Below are 18,689 nucleotides of genomic sequence, written 5' to 3' on the forward strand. Positions count from 1 at the left end.
AAGTCATTGAGTCTATTCAGCTGCTTGCCAGGACATCTGGTCAACAGGGCTAAAGTATCCTGATATCCCTTTGCTATCTTTCTAGCCTCCCAAAAGTGTTGGATACAATGCAATCTGGAGGCTCTAGTACAAAATGGGTGTTTAACAGACATGGGTTAAAAGAGGAAACAGTGAGATAAAATGCTTTCACTGGTTAGAATGGCATGATTAGAGATGTCGGTGTTTCCTTTTCATTCTCCTATCTGCTGAGGATGTTCAGCATGATTCTTCAGCTGAATGTGGTCTGAACTAGTGATAGAAAAAGCAGCCCCTGGTATCTGCAGGGTGGTTCCTGGTAGTTTTATGGGAGCCGGGGCGGAGCTTGCCTTGCAAAGAACACAAGGACAGGAAGCATTCCCAGGTGAGCAGCAGCAGTGAACTCCCAAGAGATGCTGAGCTGGAAAAGCCCTTGATACCACCAAGTCCACCCTCTGCCCCAGCCTAGTTACAGATGGGGACGCTGTCCTCAAGAACTCAGATGATGAGACCAAAGAGGACAATGCCACCAAGTGTATTTCTGCAGTACTGCACTGCAGAAATTCTATGCAATCTAGGAGTTCTCATTGTGCCAATCGTTACTGGGGCTTGGACCTAGAGGCAGGGCACTGTCCTTTAGTTTGGGGGGGGGGTTGTGGTATTTTTTCTTTTAACTTAAGGTTGGTACTCTACCATCTGAGCTACAGTTCCATTTCTGGTTTTTGGGTTTGTTTTTTTGTTTGTTTTTGTTTTTGCTGGTTTAATTAAAGAGAAGAGTCCCATGGATTTTCCTTCCCAGGCTGGCTTTGAAGATCTCAGTCTCTTGGGTAGCTAGGATTATCGATGTGAGCCACCAGCACCTGGATAATACTTATATTTTAAGAGGTTATCCCCTGGACTTAATCTTGGTGGTTCCGGTTGTTTCTCCTCCATTAATTAAAGTCCCCCTTCCATTCCTCTGCCTAGAGTGTCTGAGGCACCTTTATGATATCAGCCCATGCAGGCATCTGCTAAGACACGGCCTTTGAGGACAGATCCACACAGGTGCCAGATCTGGCTTCAGCTCCACCCACAATCCTTTCTTTGCCAGTCCTGGGCTTGGACTCGGGACCTGAGCACTGTCCTTGGACTTTCTCAAGGCTGGCGCTCTACCATTTGAGGCACAGAAACACCACTTCTTCCTTTTTCTGTGTGTTACTGAGGAATCGAACCCAAGTCTTCATGCATGCTAGGCAATCACTCTACCACTAGGCCATGCTCCCAGCCCCAATAATCCTCTTAATCACACTGGGGCCTCAGCTAGCTCTGCCATGTGGTCTCAGGTTCCTTCCACACAGACAGAAGGCAACTTCCAGCCCTTCCATGGCTCCTGAGCCATGTCACCCTAAACAAAACCCTCTGACCCTCCAGTGTTTGCAAATGTGATCTAAGTTCAGGAGGTTATGGCAGGACTTTTCTCTAGGGACTGCTCTAGGGCTCTCTTCCTCTCTTCCACACCCTGAGCAATGTCATCTAGTTCCGGCAGGCATCTGTGGTGAGTGATAAAGAAAAGGCTGACTCTTCCAGAGCCTACCTTTTTCTAAACGTCTGCAGCTTCCATCTGGATCTCAGCTTTGGAACTTGAAGGTGCATTTACTCTGCAACTGCAGTAGCAACTTCCCTGGAGACTGGTGCATGACATTTACCTGCTGTCTGAGTCACAATAAAACAGCCAAGCAGAGAGAAAGGGGTCAGTGAAAAACAGAATGAAGGACTCTTCAGCGCCACCTGCAGGCAATCTTGTTAATGGCTCAACAAAGCTATCCAAGGGGGGGGGGGGAAGCTACAACAGGGGGATTTGCATAAAGTTATTTCACTTTTATCCATTTATTTGCTCATAAATATCGATTTGGCTTGAGGGGATCTAATGCATCCAACATTTTTTAAAAAAATTAATCCCCTTGGTGTTTTCTTCCTATAAATTTCCAGTGCTCATCCACTAGTTATAGATAGGAAGAAAGAAGATAATGAATTTCATTAAGACCATGTGCAACCCTCATTTTTCCTGATTCCTAGTAGAATTCACCTCAAGCTTTGCAGAACAGGGGGGAGGGCAAGTTCAGACAGTAGGATTATTACCTGGTTCTCAGAATTCCTAGGTCTGAATCTTCTGTGGATAGTTTCCATAATAGTTAAATAAAAGTAAGTTTTATTTCTTTTTTTTTGCCAGTTCTGGATCTTGAACTCAGGGCCTGGGCATGGACCTTAGGCTTTCTCAAGGCTAGTGCTCTACCACTTGAACCACAGTACCACTTCCAGCTTTTTCTGGGTATGTGGAACCCAAGAATCAAACCCAGGGCTTCATGCATGCTAGGCAAGCACGCCACAACTAGGCTACACTCCTAGCGTCTAAGTTTTACTTCTAAGAGTATCTTCTATAATGCTTTAATAAAGGTAAGCATCATGTTCATCTTGAGAAAGTTTTATTTTTCTATGTCTACTGTGCTGAATATTCAGATTTTTCAACATCTCTTGTGGTCAGCCTTTGAGCCGAGAGAGAGAGAGAGAGAGAGAGAGAGAGAGAGAGAGAGAGAGAGAGAGAGAGAGAGAGAGAGAGAGAGAGAGAGAGGAGAGGGTGTGTTTAGGTCTTCTCTAGACCTTCTGTTGCTAACGTCTGAGCATTTGGCAATAAAAGCACTGTGCACAGGGACATGTCAAAAAGAGGACTGCCACCCCATCTCCACAACTGATGAAGAGAAATCAGTGCACCAGTGCCAGTGGCTCACGCCTTCAGCCCTAGCTACTCAGAAGGCTGATATCTGACGATTATGGTTCAAAGCTAGCCTGGGCAGGAAAGCCTATGAAACTTTTATCTCCAATTAATCACCAAAACTATGGAAGTGGAGCTGTAACTCAAATGGCAGAGAGCTAGCCTTGAGCATGAAAAAAACAACAACAAAAGCAATTAGGGGACAGAGTCAAGCTCTGAGTTCAAGCCCTAGTAGTGGAACAATGAATGAAAAAATAATAACAATCCAATAGAGAAAAGAGAGTGTGTTTGAACTTGTGGTCCTTAGAAGAAGAAGCAGGCACTACCAAACCATGTAGAAACAAGGCCTAGCTTCACAGATACACAGAGGAAGGCAAATAAAAAGCACATCATATGACACAAATATGACATTCAACAACAGAGAAGAACTCCAAAAACCTTAGAATGAGAAGGCGGGATGTCAGCAAATGGTGAGATCCCAAAGGCTCTCTCCTGCAAGAAAACATGAATTCTAACAGTAGTGCATCAGAAGAAACCTAGAAGCTAGTTCAAAGGTTCCTGCAGGCCAGCGAGTTAAAAACCAACTGAATCTGGAGAAAGATCATGGCCTGAACTTATCGAAGGCCTCCCATCTCCATCGCACCCCCAACACAAAGCAGAAACGCTGGTGGGACAACCCCAACTCCTGCCTTAGACCTGAGGAGGAAAAGGAATGGTATGTTCACTCAATTAAGTGTTGGCCTTCTTTTACCATGACTGAATTCCTGAGACGGGCTACCCATGAAGTAAAGGGTAGTGTATTTAGCTCACCGTTTCAGGGGTTCAAAGACATGATGCAGCCTCAATCTAGTTCTGATGAAAGCAAAGGCTGGCAGCACAACATGCAGAAAATGGTCAAGTCTCAAACCAGAGAAGAAAGAGAATAAGTTAGGGTTCCCGTGCAGGCCACACCCCCAATAACCTAAAAACCTCCCACTAAGCTCCACCTTCTTTTTTTTCCTGCTGGTCCTGGGGCTTGCATTTCAGAGCCCGGGCACTGTCCCTGGGCCACAATGCCATTAAAAGCTTTTTACTAAATAGTTTGTTAGAGATTATTGCCCAGTCTGGCTTGAAATCACAAATCTCAGATCTCAACCTCCTGAGTAGCTAGGGTGACCGGTGTGAACCACCAGCGCCTGGCACAGGGCCCACCTTTTAAAGTTCCACCTCATTTACCAGTACCGACACCTGGGGCAGCAAGCTGTTACAAGTGGACCTTTGGGGAATACTCAACATCCAAGCCTAGCAGTTGGCTTCTGTCTTGTTAGAATCTAAACACCGACAGGAACAAGCTTGGGGTATGAGTACAGTGTCACCAACAGACACTAGAGGGTGCTCCAGGACCATGGTTTACTATAATACAGGTGGAACCAGTTGCCTGTGCCATGAGGAAGAGAAAACATCAAACCTGGTCAAGGAAGAGAGAACAAGCAGCAAAGGAATCGCCCCAGGAGAACACTGGAGAAGGCTTATGAACTCTCTACCAGAGGACTGGAGAGATTGGAAGACACTAAAATGATCATGAGGGGCCGGAAGTTTGGCCTAGTGGTAGAGTGCTTGCCTAGCATGCACAAAGACCTGGGTTCAATTTCTCAGCATCACATACATGGAAAAAAGCTGGAAGTGGTGCTGTGGTTCAAGGATAGAGCTCTGACCTTGAGAAAAGTCCAAGGATAGTGCTTAGGCCCTGAGTTCAAGCCCCACAACTGGCAAAAAAAAAAAAGAGGAGGAAGAAGAACAACAGAAAGAGGAAGGAATTCCCCTAAAACAGATTCTATTTACAAATAAAGTCCTAATTCTTAAAAAAAAAAATGATCATGAATACCCACACAAGCCCACCATGGTGGCTCATGCCTATAATCCTAATTACTCAGGAGGCTGAGATCTGAGGATCACAGTTCAAAGTCAGCCCCAGACACTAAAGAACATGAGACTCTTCTCTCCAATTAATCACTACAAAAAAGGGAAGTAGCCTTGAGCTGAACAGCTCAGGGACAATGCCCAGGCCCAGAGTTCAAGCCCCATGACCCACAAAAAGAAAAAAAGCCACACAAAACTATGTCACTCGCAGATAACAGCAAATGTAGAAGAGTCCACTATAGGGTCCTATAGTGTTGTGAGGTTTTTCCTTTCTTATCAGCAGTGGGACTTGAACTCTGGGCCTGGGTACTGTCCCTGCGCTCTTCAGCTCAAGGCTACCACCCTACCATTTGAGCCACAGCCCCACTTCCGGTTTTCTGGTGGTGAATTGGAAGTCTCATCAACTTCAGTGCCTGGGCTGGCTGTGAACCTTGATCCTCAGATCGCAGCCTCCTGAGTAGCTAGGATTACAGGCGTGAGCCATCTCACCCAGCCCTGTTGAGTTTTTGGTTTGGTTGGTTGGTTGATTGGTTTTTGCCAATCCTGTGGCTCAAACTCTAGGCTTGGGTGCTGCTCCTGAGTTCTTTTGTGCTCAAGACTAGGTCCCCACCACTTGATCTACAGAGCCACTTCCAGCTTTACCTGTGATTAATTGAAGATAAGAGTCTCACAGACTTTCCTGCCTGGGCTGGCTTCAAACCCTAATCCTCAGATCTTAGCCTCCTGAGTAGCTAGGATAACAAGTGTGAGCCACCAGTGCCTGACCTGTAAGTGATTTTTAAACTTGATGGGGAGAGAAGGGGGGGGGGGGACAAACAATGAGGCTTGAACTCAGGGACTGGGTGCCATCTTGTAGCTTTCTTTACCCTTGCTGAGTTTTCTATTTCGTGTCAAGCAATGGAATGGCTGTTCATTTCACACAGTTCTGGTTTGTAGAGAAGAAGAAAATGCTCATTTGTGGTAGACTTGAATTCTGCACACACCCAGGCACCCCTAGGTCTTTCTTGACACCACTGTTCACATGGCATCCAAGAGGAATCTCAGTGTAATGAGCTGAGGACCCCCAGGGAACAGACCACAGACCTAAAACCAAATCTTAACTATAAAGTGATTTATTAATAGCAAAAAAGAAATTTGTCAATAGCCAATCATAGCTGGCCTGGACTACTCTAGGCATAGGGAACCCAGAAGCAGCCCCAAGTAACAACAAGCAGGGGTTTTTATACCCAAAAATGGGGGCCCATACATTAAATGGAATCTTTCCCATTCTCCTATATTATGCAAGCTACACGAGATACAGAAGCAGAATACAGAAGCAAAATATGTGGTTGTCAGCAAGAATGTGGGTGCCAAGCTCACTTCCCAAAAGCAGCTGCCCACAAACAATATCCAGTACTTGTTTTTCGTAGGGAGGGGCTGTCACAAGGGGTTTTTTGGTTTTGGGGGGGGTTGTTTTTTGTGGGTCATGGGGCTTGAACTCTGGGCCTGAGTGTTGTCCCTGAGCTCTTCAGCTCAAGACTACTGCCCTATCCTTGAGCCACAGTGCCATTTCCCGTTTTCTAGAGGTTAATTGAAGATAAGAGTCTCAGTCCCTTTGCGCTCTGGGCTGGCTTTGAACCTCGATCCTCAGATTTCAGCCTCTGGAATAACTAGGATTACAAGCGTGAGCCACCGCGCCTGGCTTGTCTCAAGTCTGTCTAGCAGTTTCTTGCCATGGCGCCCCGTACCATCATGGCTCCCACCATGTCTCTCCAGCACTATCGTGCTCCTCACATTAAGATCCCTCCCTCCACTGTCCTTTGTGTCTTTGTGACAGGGTCTCCTGATGCAGTGTGGGCTGGCTTTGGACTCTTCTATCACTGCCTCCTGACTGCTGGGCTTACAAGCATGCACCCCACACACAATGTAATCAGTCCTCAAGCAAGCTTTACCTCCTATTTCCTGTGTGCAGCACTCACACTGCCCTGAGCCCTCGTGCCATCTTCTCTGCAACATTCTGGGGGGAGGGATTGCTGCTGTTCCAGGTTGACAGATGAGGAAACAGAGGATGGGTGATGACATGCAACTATGGAAACTTACACAGCTGGAAGAGATAGTCTCAGTGCTTGATCTGAAAACCAGGTGATTCGAGGGCACTCTATGACTGAAGTGTTCTTCTCTCCCTAAGTATACTGGACAGGGTCTGTGGCCCAGAGTCCTTAAATCATCATGCAGTGATTGCAGGAGCCACAGCCCCAACACAACAACTGGAAAGCTTCAGACCCACCATCTTCCTCTTGCAACACCATTGTGGCCTTGTGATGAAAACACTTCCCCGAATTGCCACAGTATGAAATTTTGTCCCTGCCTCAGACTCCAGCTCTTCCAGAGAGCCGACAGCAGCCAGTCTTGGGAACCACAGGAAGTGTCCTATACCCCCTCGCAATGTCCACCTCCACCTGCCTGGCCCTCTCACCTCCCTGCTCCCTGCTGCTGATTCTGACCCTCGTCCTATCAGGTGAGTGGCATTGACGTGAGAACAGAAGGAGAGGAGCTTGACCCAATTGGGAGGGGAAGAGGGGGCATGGACCGAAACTTAGAGCAGATCCAGGACCTCAAGGAGCCAAACCCACCCAGAAGCAACCTAGGGAAATGACAACACCATCCCTGGCTCTGGGCTCTAGCTGGCACTCATGTGCCCATGTGTGGTGGCACTGCTCCGTGAGCCTGCCTCCTCTTCTACAAGATGGAAGGTCTCTTGTGACCTGCCCTAGGGGTGCTGTATCATAAATGGAGCAAGGATCAGCTTTGGCCAGTGCATAATTGATGGGAACCAATGCAAAGAGAAATACAGTTCTCTTGTTGAAAGAAAATTTTTTAAAGAATTTTATGACAGCCATGACAGAGCATTCTGCTAAACCTGGACCTTTCTAAGTTCAGGATCCCAATCACAATACACATCACACAGCCAGTCCACTGTGAGCCCATCTGGGCTCAGCTTGAGGCTGTGAGGCTCACACTTCAGCTGCTGCCTGGGTAAGCCTCACTTGTGCACCTGTAAAATGGGGCTGGTAGGATATACTGTGTGACACCAGTGGTTCACATCTAGAATCCTAGCTACTCAGGGAGCTGAGATCTGAAGATTGAGGTTCAAAGCCAGGCCAGGCAGGAAAGTCTATGTGACAATAATTGTCAATTAACCAGGAAAAAAGCAGAAGCAGAACTGTGACACAAGTAATGGGATGCCAGCATTGAACAAAAAAAAAAGCTAAGGGACAACATCCAGGCCCTGAGTTCAAGCCTTAGTACCAGCACAAAAATAAATGTAAAATGTTACAATTTCCTTGAATGCAATTGGGCAATGTCTTAAAAAGTTAAAGACCTGTGGCCCAGAGTTTGGCCTAGTGGTAGAGTGCTTGCCTAGCATGCACAAAGACCCAGGTTCGATTCCTCGATACTACATAGAAAAAAGCTGGAAGTGGTACTGAGGCTCAAGTAGTAGAACTCTAGCCTTGAGAAAATCCAAGGACAGTGCTCAGGCACTGAGCTTAAATACAGGACTGGCAAAAAAAAATTTAAAGACCTTGGGCCAGGAATTTGACCTAGTAGTAGAGTGCTTGCCTAGCATGCATGAAGATCCAGATTTGATTCCTCGGTACCACATACATAGCAAAAAGCTGGAAATGGTGTTGTGGCTCACGTGGTAGCCTTGAGAAAGCCCAAGGACAGTGCTCAGGCCCTGAATTCAGTCCCCATGACAGGCAAAAAAAAAAAAGTTAAGGACCATAAGTGTTGCTCGGGCCAGATGGCCACCTGCCTGGCAAGTGTTCAAGTGAGTTCAAACCTCAACACTACAAAAGTTAAACATAATACATATCCTATTTTATTGTCATCTGATTTTTAGGTATTTCCCTAAGAGAATTTTGGAAGAATGCCCGCACAAGGGCTGGTACATGAATGTTCATAAGTGTTGTATTTGCAATATTTCCAAATCACCAGTAGCTCAAGTAAACAGGAAAGCAAGCTGTTTTTTTTTTTTCCAGTCCTGGGCTTGAGCTCAGGGCCTGAGCACTGTCCTTGGACTTTCTCAAGGCTAGAGCTCTACCACTTGAGCCTCAGCACCACTTCTGGCTTTTTTCTATGTATGTGGTACCAAGGAGTCGAACCTGGGTCTTCATGCATGCTAGGCAAGCACTTTAACCACTAGGCCAAACTCCCGGCCCCAGCAAGCTGTTTTTTATCTACACAAGAAATACACATGCCAGCCTGGAAGAGAAGAGTCTCACTTCAACAGTATTTTCTGCACAGGCTGACTTCAAATCTGAATTCCAGATCTCAGCGTCCTGAATAGCTATGATTTTTAGGTGAGAGCCAACAGTGCCTGGCTCTTCTGGTTCTTTACAGATTTTCCATTAAACAACTCTTTCTCTCTCTGCAGCCAACCTCTCCATGCCTCCTCCCTCTCCAGTTACACCCCCTCTCCTGTCCTGTGTGATTCTTCTTGGCTATATAATAAGTAGATTCCCCCCCCCCCCCACTGCCCCTGCTTCTTGTGCAGTGAAAGTCTGCTTTCCTCTGTGGCAGGGGTCTCTGAGCACAGCACAGGGAGTGAACGGCAGGTGCTGCAGCCCGAAGGCCCCCTGCTGGTGGCAGAAGGTGACACACTCCTCCTCAGGTGTTCGGTGGCTGGCTCCTGCGTAGATGACAGGATAAAATGGATCAAGATGAGCACTCAAGACAAGCAAGAGATTTACAACTTTCAACATGGCATCTTCCCTGGGGTCATACCCATGATCCAGCGGGCACTGGAGCCTCTGAGGTGCGATTACTCCATCTATATCCTCAACGTCACCAAGGAACATGCTGGAACCTACCTGTGTGGGAGGTTTGCTGGTTCCCAGGAAGACTCGGCAGGGAACGTGGACAGGGGCACTGTGGTCTATGTGAGGGGTGAGTACCAGGCCCGTGGCCATCATGTTCACCCTGGCCTTCAGGACTGAGCAGGCTGCTACACAAAAATCTCAGCCATATGCTGGGGCCTGGTGGCTCACGTCTGTAGTCCTAGCTTTGCAAGAGGCTGAGATCTGAAGATCACGGTTCAAAGCCAGCCTGGATAGGAATGGCCTTACAACTATTATCTCCAATTTAATTTCCACCAGAAAACCGGAAGTGGTGCTGTGGCTTGAGCAGAAAAGGTCAAAGACAGCACCTACGCCTGCATTCAAGACCACAACTGACTAGCCGCTGCACACACACACGCACACACACACACACACACACACACAATCCCTCAGCAGCTCTTTTGCTGGAAGCTGGGGTGATTCTGCTCCTTGTGTCTCATGCCAGGGCATAGAGTGGAAGACTAGCAGCCACTCCAGGTATGTTTGTCTCATGGAGATGACAGAAGCTCCAGTAGTCTGTCTGCTAACAGCCCATTGGCCACAGCCAGTCACATGGCTCAGCTCCTAGTCAAAAAAAAAAGGAAGTGTGGGTTTCCATCACAAGGCCATGGCAAGAGTGTGGAGAGTTTGTATTACAAGAGTGCGAACCTGGGGCTGGTGAGGTGACCTGCCAGCGCCCCCAAAAATGTGACCCTGAGTTCTAGAGCTCCACTCTTGGTAGCCTGTTTATGCAGGGCCTAGATTTGTCATTCAGAAGAAGTATGTCCTGTTCTTTTTTCTTCCCCCACCCCCTCTCTGATCTTGCTATGTAGTCCAGGCTGATCAGGGACTTACCATCCTCATACTGAAGCCCCCTGAATGCTAGATTACAGATACGTGCTACCAGGCCCAGTTTAGTGTTGTAGGGATTGTTTGGCTTGTCTTCTTATATATTTGTTTTCAATCTCAGTAGTAGGGTTTGCTTTGGGGAGTTTTTGTTTTATTTTGTGTTAATGATGATTTTAAAATTTTGTTTCATTTTATTTGTTTAATTTGGTGTTGGTTCTGAGACTTGAACTTAGAACCTGGGCTCTGTCCCAGAGCTTTTTAGTTTAGACTAGCACTCTACCACTTGAACCACAGCTCTACTTCTGTTTTGGTAGTTAACTGGAGATAAGCGAAAGGGACTTACCCAAAAACCCATCCCCTATAGTCATCTTCCATCTTCATGACAAAGGAGTACTAGACCCAAGATGGGGGCTCTAAAATCCCTGATAACAGCTCAGATTACAAGAGCAGTTAAACCAGGTGGAGTTGCCAGAATTCCTCCCCCACCCAACCCCTTTGGCCTGACAGGAAACTCCCTCCCTTTCCTTTGTTGTCAGAGCAGTGCGCCAGAAGCCCACCAAGATGATAGGTCAGTTCAAACAGCAAAGGTGTCAGTGGTTGCCCCAGCCATCACTCAAGTATGTTGAATTCCATTGGCCACCTGCGTATGGCCAGCCCAACTACATGGCTGGCGGTCTATGAAAGTAGCCTGTAAGATTAGGTGGGGTGGCTCTCTCACTTACATCTTAGAGATGGCCCTGACCGGTCAGTATAATTCTTGATGCTAGGTGCAGAATAAAACTATGTTTAACTTCCGCTTTTGTGTCGGGCTCGTTCCTTTGATCACGGACCCTAATATTGGGGGACTGGACCCTAACAATGAGACTCAAAAACATTCCTGCCCAGTCAAAGTTTGATCCTTAGATCTCAGCTTCCTGAGTAGCTTGGATTACAGGTGTGAGCCACCAGCACTTGGCTCAGTAGTCAGATTTGAACTCTGTCTCGTTACTTCCTAGACAGCTGCTCTACCACTGAGTCATTCCCGTAAGTTCTCACATCTTAGCCTAGGGCCGGCCTCCCTCCAATAGCCACCTACCTGTCTCTTCCCACCTCCCACAGGCCAGGAGTCAAAGACACACATCACCTGGCTTATTGATTGAGGTGAGGTTTCAGTAACATTTTGTCTATGTTGGCCTTGAACCTCAATCTTCTCAATCTCTACCTTCCAAATAGCTTCCACGGGATTACAGGCATGCCCTACCATTCCTGGCTTATCATTCTAAGTACTTCAAGTACTTAATGCATAAACCAGACAGCAGAGTGTACTTGATAACTCACTGGCTAATTAAGCAGACTATGGACAGAAGACTACCCAGATGCCATGGGTAGGGACAGTACCTGGGCAGGGGGAGTCATTTCAGTTTGATGCCAGCATTGCCAAAAGTTTTCCTGGCTCCTTCTAGGTTAAGATAGTTTCCTCCTCTGAGGTCCTGAAATCCTTTGAGGTCCTAGATCCTCTGGTTTCATCCCAAGGTACTTCTTTTGGACTGTCTCTGCCAACACAGAGAGTAATTTCCAGCAGAAGGAATCCAATGAGCACAATTTTGTTTTTGTCTTCAGGATCTGGGGACCCTGAGCCAGATGTCTGGATCAGCCAGCCACAGGAGCTGGTCTCTGCAACCAAGGGAGACACTGCCTTCCTGAACTGCACAGTGCATGGAGATGGACCTCCAGGCCCCATCAGATGGTTCCGGGGAACTGGTCTGAACCGAGAGGCCATTTATAACTTCGAAGGTCTCTCTCACCCCAATGCGACAGCAGTGCGAGCCTCCAGCAGTGACTTCAGCATTCGTTTACAAGACGTCTCCGCTGCAGATGCTGGCATCTACTACTGTGTAAAGTTTCAGAGGAAACTCAACCGGCAATACCTGTCTGGTCAGGGCACCAGGCTGAGAGTTACAGGTGAGGCAAACTGAGAAGGAGGTGTGGAGGGTAGGTAGTCCCAAAGCCCCCAGTAAGCCAGCTCTGTGAAGCCTCTGTATCATTACACAAACTGTTCCCTAGGACACTTTCTTTTGTCTCCCCCCCCCCCAAAAAAAGTCTCCTATTCTTCCTTCAAAACCCCAGTACAAAAAGCCCTCCTCGGTGAAATTTTTTTTCTCCTCCCAGGCAGAGTTAACTTCTCCCTATTCTGGACTTCATCAAACTTTGTATAGACCATTTAACAATTCAAGGTGTGTCTGCTACCTGCCTGTTGAATGTCCTACTAAGAACTGGAAACACTGATAGAAAGTTACACGCTGGTTGTGTCCCATAAGCCACACTGCCATGGGCTCTAGAGTTACAGACTGACTTGTGACCCCAACCCAGGTAGAACTGGGGCTATCTTAGTGCTATCTTAGCCCAGGGGCTCAGAAAATGGCAGGAGAGAAAGGTGAGGGGAAGCATGAGACAGGCTTTTCCTCCTACAGCAAAACCCATCTTTCCCATAGAGAAAGAATTTTCCAAGGAACATGCAGCCCAGATAGCACCGACAGGTGAGTGTACCTATCATCTCTACTGGAGTTAATGGGAAACACACACACACACACACACACACACACACACACACACACACACACACACACACACCACAGGCCACAGGCCACAGACCGCTTAGCTATGGGAAGGGAGCCATTCATTCTAGACTTCCAGCAAGCTCACAGAAGTCCGGCACCACTACAGAGCAGGGACTCAGACAACCATGCTCTAGCAGCCTAATCCAAAATAGGGCTTTCCAACAGACAGAGCTATCTGCATGGGCATTCTTGCGTGAGCGGTCATAAGTAAGTAAGGCTGAGCCATGAGGCCACAGCACCGAAGGGCATGGCTGTGGCCTCCAGGATGAAGCCCTTTCCTGCAGTGGGAGGTGGGTGCCCAGTCCATCAGCTGTCTTGCTCCTTGATCAATGGTGTCTGACTCCATGAAGCAAAAGGGAAGCAGAGGGGATGAGAGTGGAAAGCTAGCCTCACGGGACTATGTGGTTCCTGTGAGATCACAGCTGCCAAGTGCAAGGAAACATGTAGGACTTTACTGGGTGGCACTTGGTAACTCAGGGAGCTTGGGGTACAGGTGGTCATGTTAGGCATCCTGAGGCTTCTTTTCTGGTTCATTCATTCATTCATTCATTCCATAGTGCTGGAACTGAAACTAGGACCTCACCTTTGCTAGGCAAGGGCTCTACCATGTAAGCCATATTCCCAGTCTTTTTGGTTTTTCATTCGTTTTTGAGAGTTTCCCAGACTACCTTGGAACTCCTCCTGCCTCTGCATCCTGAGTAACTAGATTACAGGCAGTTGTCACCATGGCTGGTGTCTTTAATTTTTTTTTCTTTCTGAACTGACACATAATAATTGTATTCATTTGTAGGGTACGGTGGGATGATTCAATCCACAAATAAAAATGTGTGATGGCTTCTTTAATACATGTGATCCTGATCAGAGCACATCTCACTCTGGGTCTCTCTCCTCTGCAGAGACTGGGTCACTACACTGCATAGAAGCTTGGCTTCTCTGATTGCCTTAGGTAATAGGAAGTACGTGGTATGGGATCGGAGGTGAAGAGTGGAGCAGCCAATACCTGAGAGCAGACTTATCCTGCTTTGGGAGGTCAGAGGTTGAGATGACATTGGTCTAAACCAGATGTTAGTTAAGGCCAAGGCAGAGGAAGGGGTGGGGCTTTGATCAGTGTAGAAAAAAATCTGGATCTAGGGATTCTATAGCAGCTGCACCAGTCCTGCCCAGGAACATCAATGAGGTGTGGACTATGGGGGTACACCCCAGGGGCCCTATAAGCTCTCCCCTCTGTCCCTCAGGCCTATTATCTGTGGTCTTGGGGATGAAGGCAGCAAGCTTGGCTGCAGTCCTACTAGCCCTGGCTGCCTGCTGGCGGATCTATGGGCAAGAAGACTTCAGGACCTCAACCTCCAGGAGACCTAAGCCCAGCTCAGCATGGGGTAAGAGGCAAGAAGAGTAAAGGGTCAACCCTGGAGGGGACCTTTTAAGGGACCTCTACCACCACTCAGCCGCTTCATGCTCCCCAGGCCTGAAGACTAACTCTAAGATTCCTCCATCTATTTGGATCACTTGGTGAAACTCCTGCCTTGGAGCTAGGCTTCCCTCTGTGGGCTTCTCTGTCCTCAGACTGTTCAAGTCCTCTGCTCCTTCGAGGCTTCTGCTGGCTGTAGACTATTTCTCACAGGGCTTCTCTCTGGTCTCTTTCCACCCAACCCAAAGTCTTCTCAGAAGGTATCTCCTGATTTCTCAGGTCACCTAGCCAGACCGCCTGTGCGCCTCCATTTACAAATCCCTCTGGCATGCTCTTCCTTCTTTCTAGGGGTAACAGTTAGGTCGCAGGTATACAACTATCATAAAGCTCTTAAGTAAATGTCTTTTTTGTGCATGTATGCCAGTCCTGGGGCTTGAACTCAGGGCCTGGGGATCTCAGCTTCACTTCAGCTTTTTGAAAGTTCATTGGAGGTACGAGTCATACAGACTATCCTGGCCAGACTGGCTTTGAACCTCAGTCCTCAGATCTTAGCCTCCTGAGTAACTAAGATTACAGGCATGAGATACTAGTGCCCAGAAGAAAGTGTGTTTCTCCAGCAACGTCTGACCCGAAGCAGACTGATCGATACATTCCAGGAAGCAGGACTGAAGTGGGAAACTGAGAAAAGGGACGTGCCCTCTCCACTTTAAGGACACAGTGGTGAATTTGCCCATCCTAGCTCAATCTTCATTGGCTGAAATGTGGCCACATGGCCACAGCTAGCTGCAAAGAAGGCTGGGAAATGTAGTATTTTTCTGTGGCAGCAATGGTTCTCATTGAAAAATGTTCACCAGAGAACTAGAGAGTAGATGTCAGGGAATAAGGTGATGATCTCCATCCCTGGGGCATCAAGCTGAGTTCCCAGCTGAGCCACCCTCACCCCACTGGGGCAACATAAAGTAGAGTAGTACAATAGTTCTCAAGAAATTGGGTGTCACACCATAATGGCTAATTCTGGCAGAGGCCCAGTGTTCGCTGGTGGACATCTCTGAGGCTCCCTCCCCCCCCACTGTAGGGCAATGCCTTGCCCGACTTCTAACCCTGAAGCCTCTTGAGTCTTCACTGAGCACCTCAGTGACTCCTCTGTCACAGAGTATGAAGGACAAAAACAAGGATTTCCCCATGTTGTGGGAGAATCCTTCTATTCACATTACTAGACGAAAAGTTTGCACGGACTGCACAGCAGACATTGAATCCGTGTGGATTCCCTTGTCCTATGTGAAAGTTTGGTAGCACCTACTGCAGAGGAAGTGGAGCAGTCTACAAGGTTGTCACTGTAACAAGCAAAAACAAAAACCAGCCACAAGTAAGTCAAAGGTGACATTGAGACGATTAATTAACAGATATCCATAAAGACAGAAATGTAGGATTTAAAATGCCCCCCCCTTCAACCACATCCTATACTCTCTGCAACTTTGCACATTGCCTTGTATGGCTGTGAGAATAAGTATCTCTTCTATAAAAGTAGTTTGCTTCCTGCTAGATTTTAATTAAGTAAACTGAGAGATTACCAGTGGTCTTCAGACAGAGAAAGAACTTTAATCCCCAGACTGTGGACCACCAGCTCAGGTCGTAAGTGGCTGAGGGAAGGAAGGGAGCTGCCTGGCCCGGGGTTTAAATAGGGCAGGGGGACAGAGGGACCTAGCCATGTCAGGGAAGGAGTGGCCACACAATGGGTGCAAATGTGACCTCAGAGCCTGGGACCCTCCCAAGGTCCTTGTGACCAGGGCAGTCCAGGGTGTGACCTCAGGGAAGGGGGAGGTCACTAGAGACTTCGGAGGGGGAGGTGGCTGCACAGAGTGGATCTTACACTTCCTTTCTGTTAATCTTGTAAGAATTGTTTTTCTGAAAGGTGCCAGCTTTAGCCAGGTGACTTGGCCCTTATTAATTACATTTAGTTACATCTTTTTCCTACTCTAGGGAAGATATCCTGTTAAAAGCTCCTTAGGATTTTAGTTACATCCTGTTAGCTAAGCCACATCTTTTTGCAGATTGTGAGCCAATGGGACAGAGGGGTACAGCCTGCTGCATTAGGGATTAAAAAGTGAGTTTTGTGCTCCCAGCTACTCAGAAGGCTGAGATCTGAAGATCACAGTTCCAAGCCAACCTGGGCTTGAAAGTCTATGAGGCTTTCATCTCCAATTAACTGCCAGAAAACAAAAGTAGTGCTGTAGCTCAAAGTGGTAGAGTTCTACTCTGAACTGAAGACAGCGCCCAGAGTTCAAGCCCCACAAATGACTTTAAAAAAAAAAAGTAAGCTATGTACTTACTTGCCAGATTTTGGCTGAAGGCACACCCTTCAGCAGAAGTAAACCTTTTGTCTTGCAGAGTTCTTTTCAAGTTCGTGTCCTTATCCCTGTGCCACATCACAACACCCCAAGCTAATTTTAACAGTGGCAAAGGGGGGAGAGGGGGGTGGGAACCAGGAACTGGTGGCTCATACCTATAATCCTAGCTGCTCAGGAGGCTGAGAACTCAGGATCCCAGTGCAAATTCAAAAGAACTTATCTCCAATCAAACAGCAAAATGCCAAAGTAGAGGCGTGTCTCAAAAGGTAGAATGCCAGCCTTGAGTGAAAAAGCTAAGGCACAGTGCCCATGCCCTGAATTCAAGCCCCAGAAGCCTGGGGGGGTGGGGGAGCAGCGTGCGTGTGTGAGTGTACACGCACACACACACAACACACACACAACACACACACACAGGGCATTTCTGATGAGAAATGGAGTTTTGCTCCTGGATTATCCGCTGGGCTGTAAATGCAATCACAAGTGCACTCATAAGAAAGAGCCAGCCAGCAGGCCAGGGAGAGCTGAGGCAGAACAGCAAAGGGCATTGGAGCCATGAAGGCAGAGGCGGGAGTGACATGGCCATCGGTTGAAGAATGACTGCAGCAGGAAGAAGCAAGGAAGGACACTCCCAGGAGGCTGCCCTGGTAGCATGACCCTGCTGATGCCTTGGATGGTGGAAAAATAAATTTCTGTCATGTGAAACCACTGGGTTTAGAGTCATTTGTCACAGCAGCCCCAGGAGGCTAACGCTGCAGGGAAGGAAGTGTGGAGGCTGGCCTGCAGGACAACTGCCCTGGAGTCTCAACCTGCCCATGTACACCTCGCCCTGCAGGCCCGGCCTGAGCTGGTCAAGGCCACCCCTCTGACCTCACCCTCAGAGCCTCTCATGGTGATTCCATTTCAGCACCTACTTGGGCCATATCCACACTACTGAATCTCTGCCCAACTGTTCCCTCCCCAATCCATCACCTCCATCTCATTGGTCCCCCACTTTCAACACACACACACACACACACACACACACACACACACACACACACTTGTTTTCTTCCTAGCATGCATTGTTATCTAAGGGAGAAAAAGTGTTTTGTGCATGCGTACTAGCTGTCTGTCTTAGTCCTTGATAGCTGCCAGTTAGCAACCTCCACTAGAATTTTTGCTCCTTGAGGACAAAAATCTCATTCTCCCACAGAGCAGCACCTTTCATGCCATCTTACCAAGTGGTAGAGGACTGACTTTGGGTCTGGCACTACTCTGTGCATTCAGGATTAAACAACAGGTGCCTTCCCAGACAGCTTACTGGGGAAGACAAGGAAACAGATAAAAGCCTCCATCACATGATGGTGCAGGGTGAGGGGTAGAAAGTTCCCAGGTAGGATGGTTTGCCAAATTGATTGTGGGTCAGATCAAAAGCTGCTTGGGAGATTGCTAAAGCACACTCCTGGGTAAGTCTGAAAAGACTGAAAGGATAGGAGATGAAGTCCCCACCCAGCTGCTCTGGAGTCCAGAGCACTGCACTGGCAACACTATTCTTTGAAGTGTGAGTAGGACACAGGTCCCCAGGCTTACCTGCATCTCCATGGGCCTCACCTGACCTGCTAGGGCCATGGAATCTGAGCCCTGGGAAGTCAGTGGGTGGGGCCTTCCTTCTGATTCTTCCCTTTCTGCAGTTTTTCATCTCTTTCCCTCCCTACCAAGGATCTTTGCCTGCCATTGCTCCTCCTCCCTCACCTAAGAGGATGCTCGGGGTCTCTGGTAAGCATCTGGTCACCCTTGCCCTCCTCCAGCCTGCAGGATCCTTTACTTCCTTCTGCAGATAAGATGTAGCACTCTGGAGGCTGAGACCTGAGGAGGATCTCAGTTCCAAGCCAACCAAAGCAGGAAAGTCCACAAGACTCTTACCTACAGTGAAGCACCCAAAAAAGCCAGAAGTAGATCTGTAGCTCAAGTAGTAAAGTACTAGAC

At 47.8% G+C, this 18,689-nt stretch overlaps 1 protein-coding gene across 1 annotated transcript; it reads left to right on the forward strand.

Annotated features, from left to right (window-relative positions):
• Window positions 1-6,941: 6,941 nt before the first annotated feature.
• Window positions 6,942-15,433, forward strand: Sirpb2 (signal regulatory protein beta 2). Its single transcript, XM_090352805.1, has 5 exons — window positions 6,942-7,160; window positions 9,227-9,592; window positions 11,971-12,312; window positions 12,822-12,887; window positions 14,204-15,433. Exons 1-5 carry the CDS (start codon window positions 7,088-7,090, stop codon window positions 14,362-14,364), a joined length of 1,008 nt encoding a protein of 335 aa, XP_090208931.1. The 5' UTR covers window positions 6,942-7,087; the 3' UTR covers window positions 14,365-15,433.
• Window positions 15,434-18,689: the final 3,256 nt, after the last annotated feature.

This window comes from Megascapheus bottae, chromosome 18 (assembly GCF_031878675.1).
Source record: "Megascapheus bottae isolate mThoBot1 chromosome 18, mThoBot2.hap1, whole genome shotgun sequence".
In the NCBI taxonomy this organism is placed as follows: domain Eukaryota; kingdom Metazoa; phylum Chordata; class Mammalia; order Rodentia; family Geomyidae; genus Megascapheus; species Megascapheus bottae.

Coding starts and splice junctions, on each gene's coding strand:
- Sirpb2 (XM_090352805.1), top strand. CDS start 7,088: ATGTCCACCTCCACCTGCCTGGCCCTCTCACCTCCCTGCTCCCTGCTG. Junction 12,313..12,821: donor CACCAGGCTGAGAGTTACAG/GTGAGGCAAACT, acceptor TTCCTCCTACAG/CAAAACCCATCTTTCCCATA. Junction 12,888..14,203: donor AGCCCAGATAGCACCGACAG/GTGAGTGTACCT, acceptor TCTGTCCCTCAG/GCCTATTATCTGTGGTCTTG.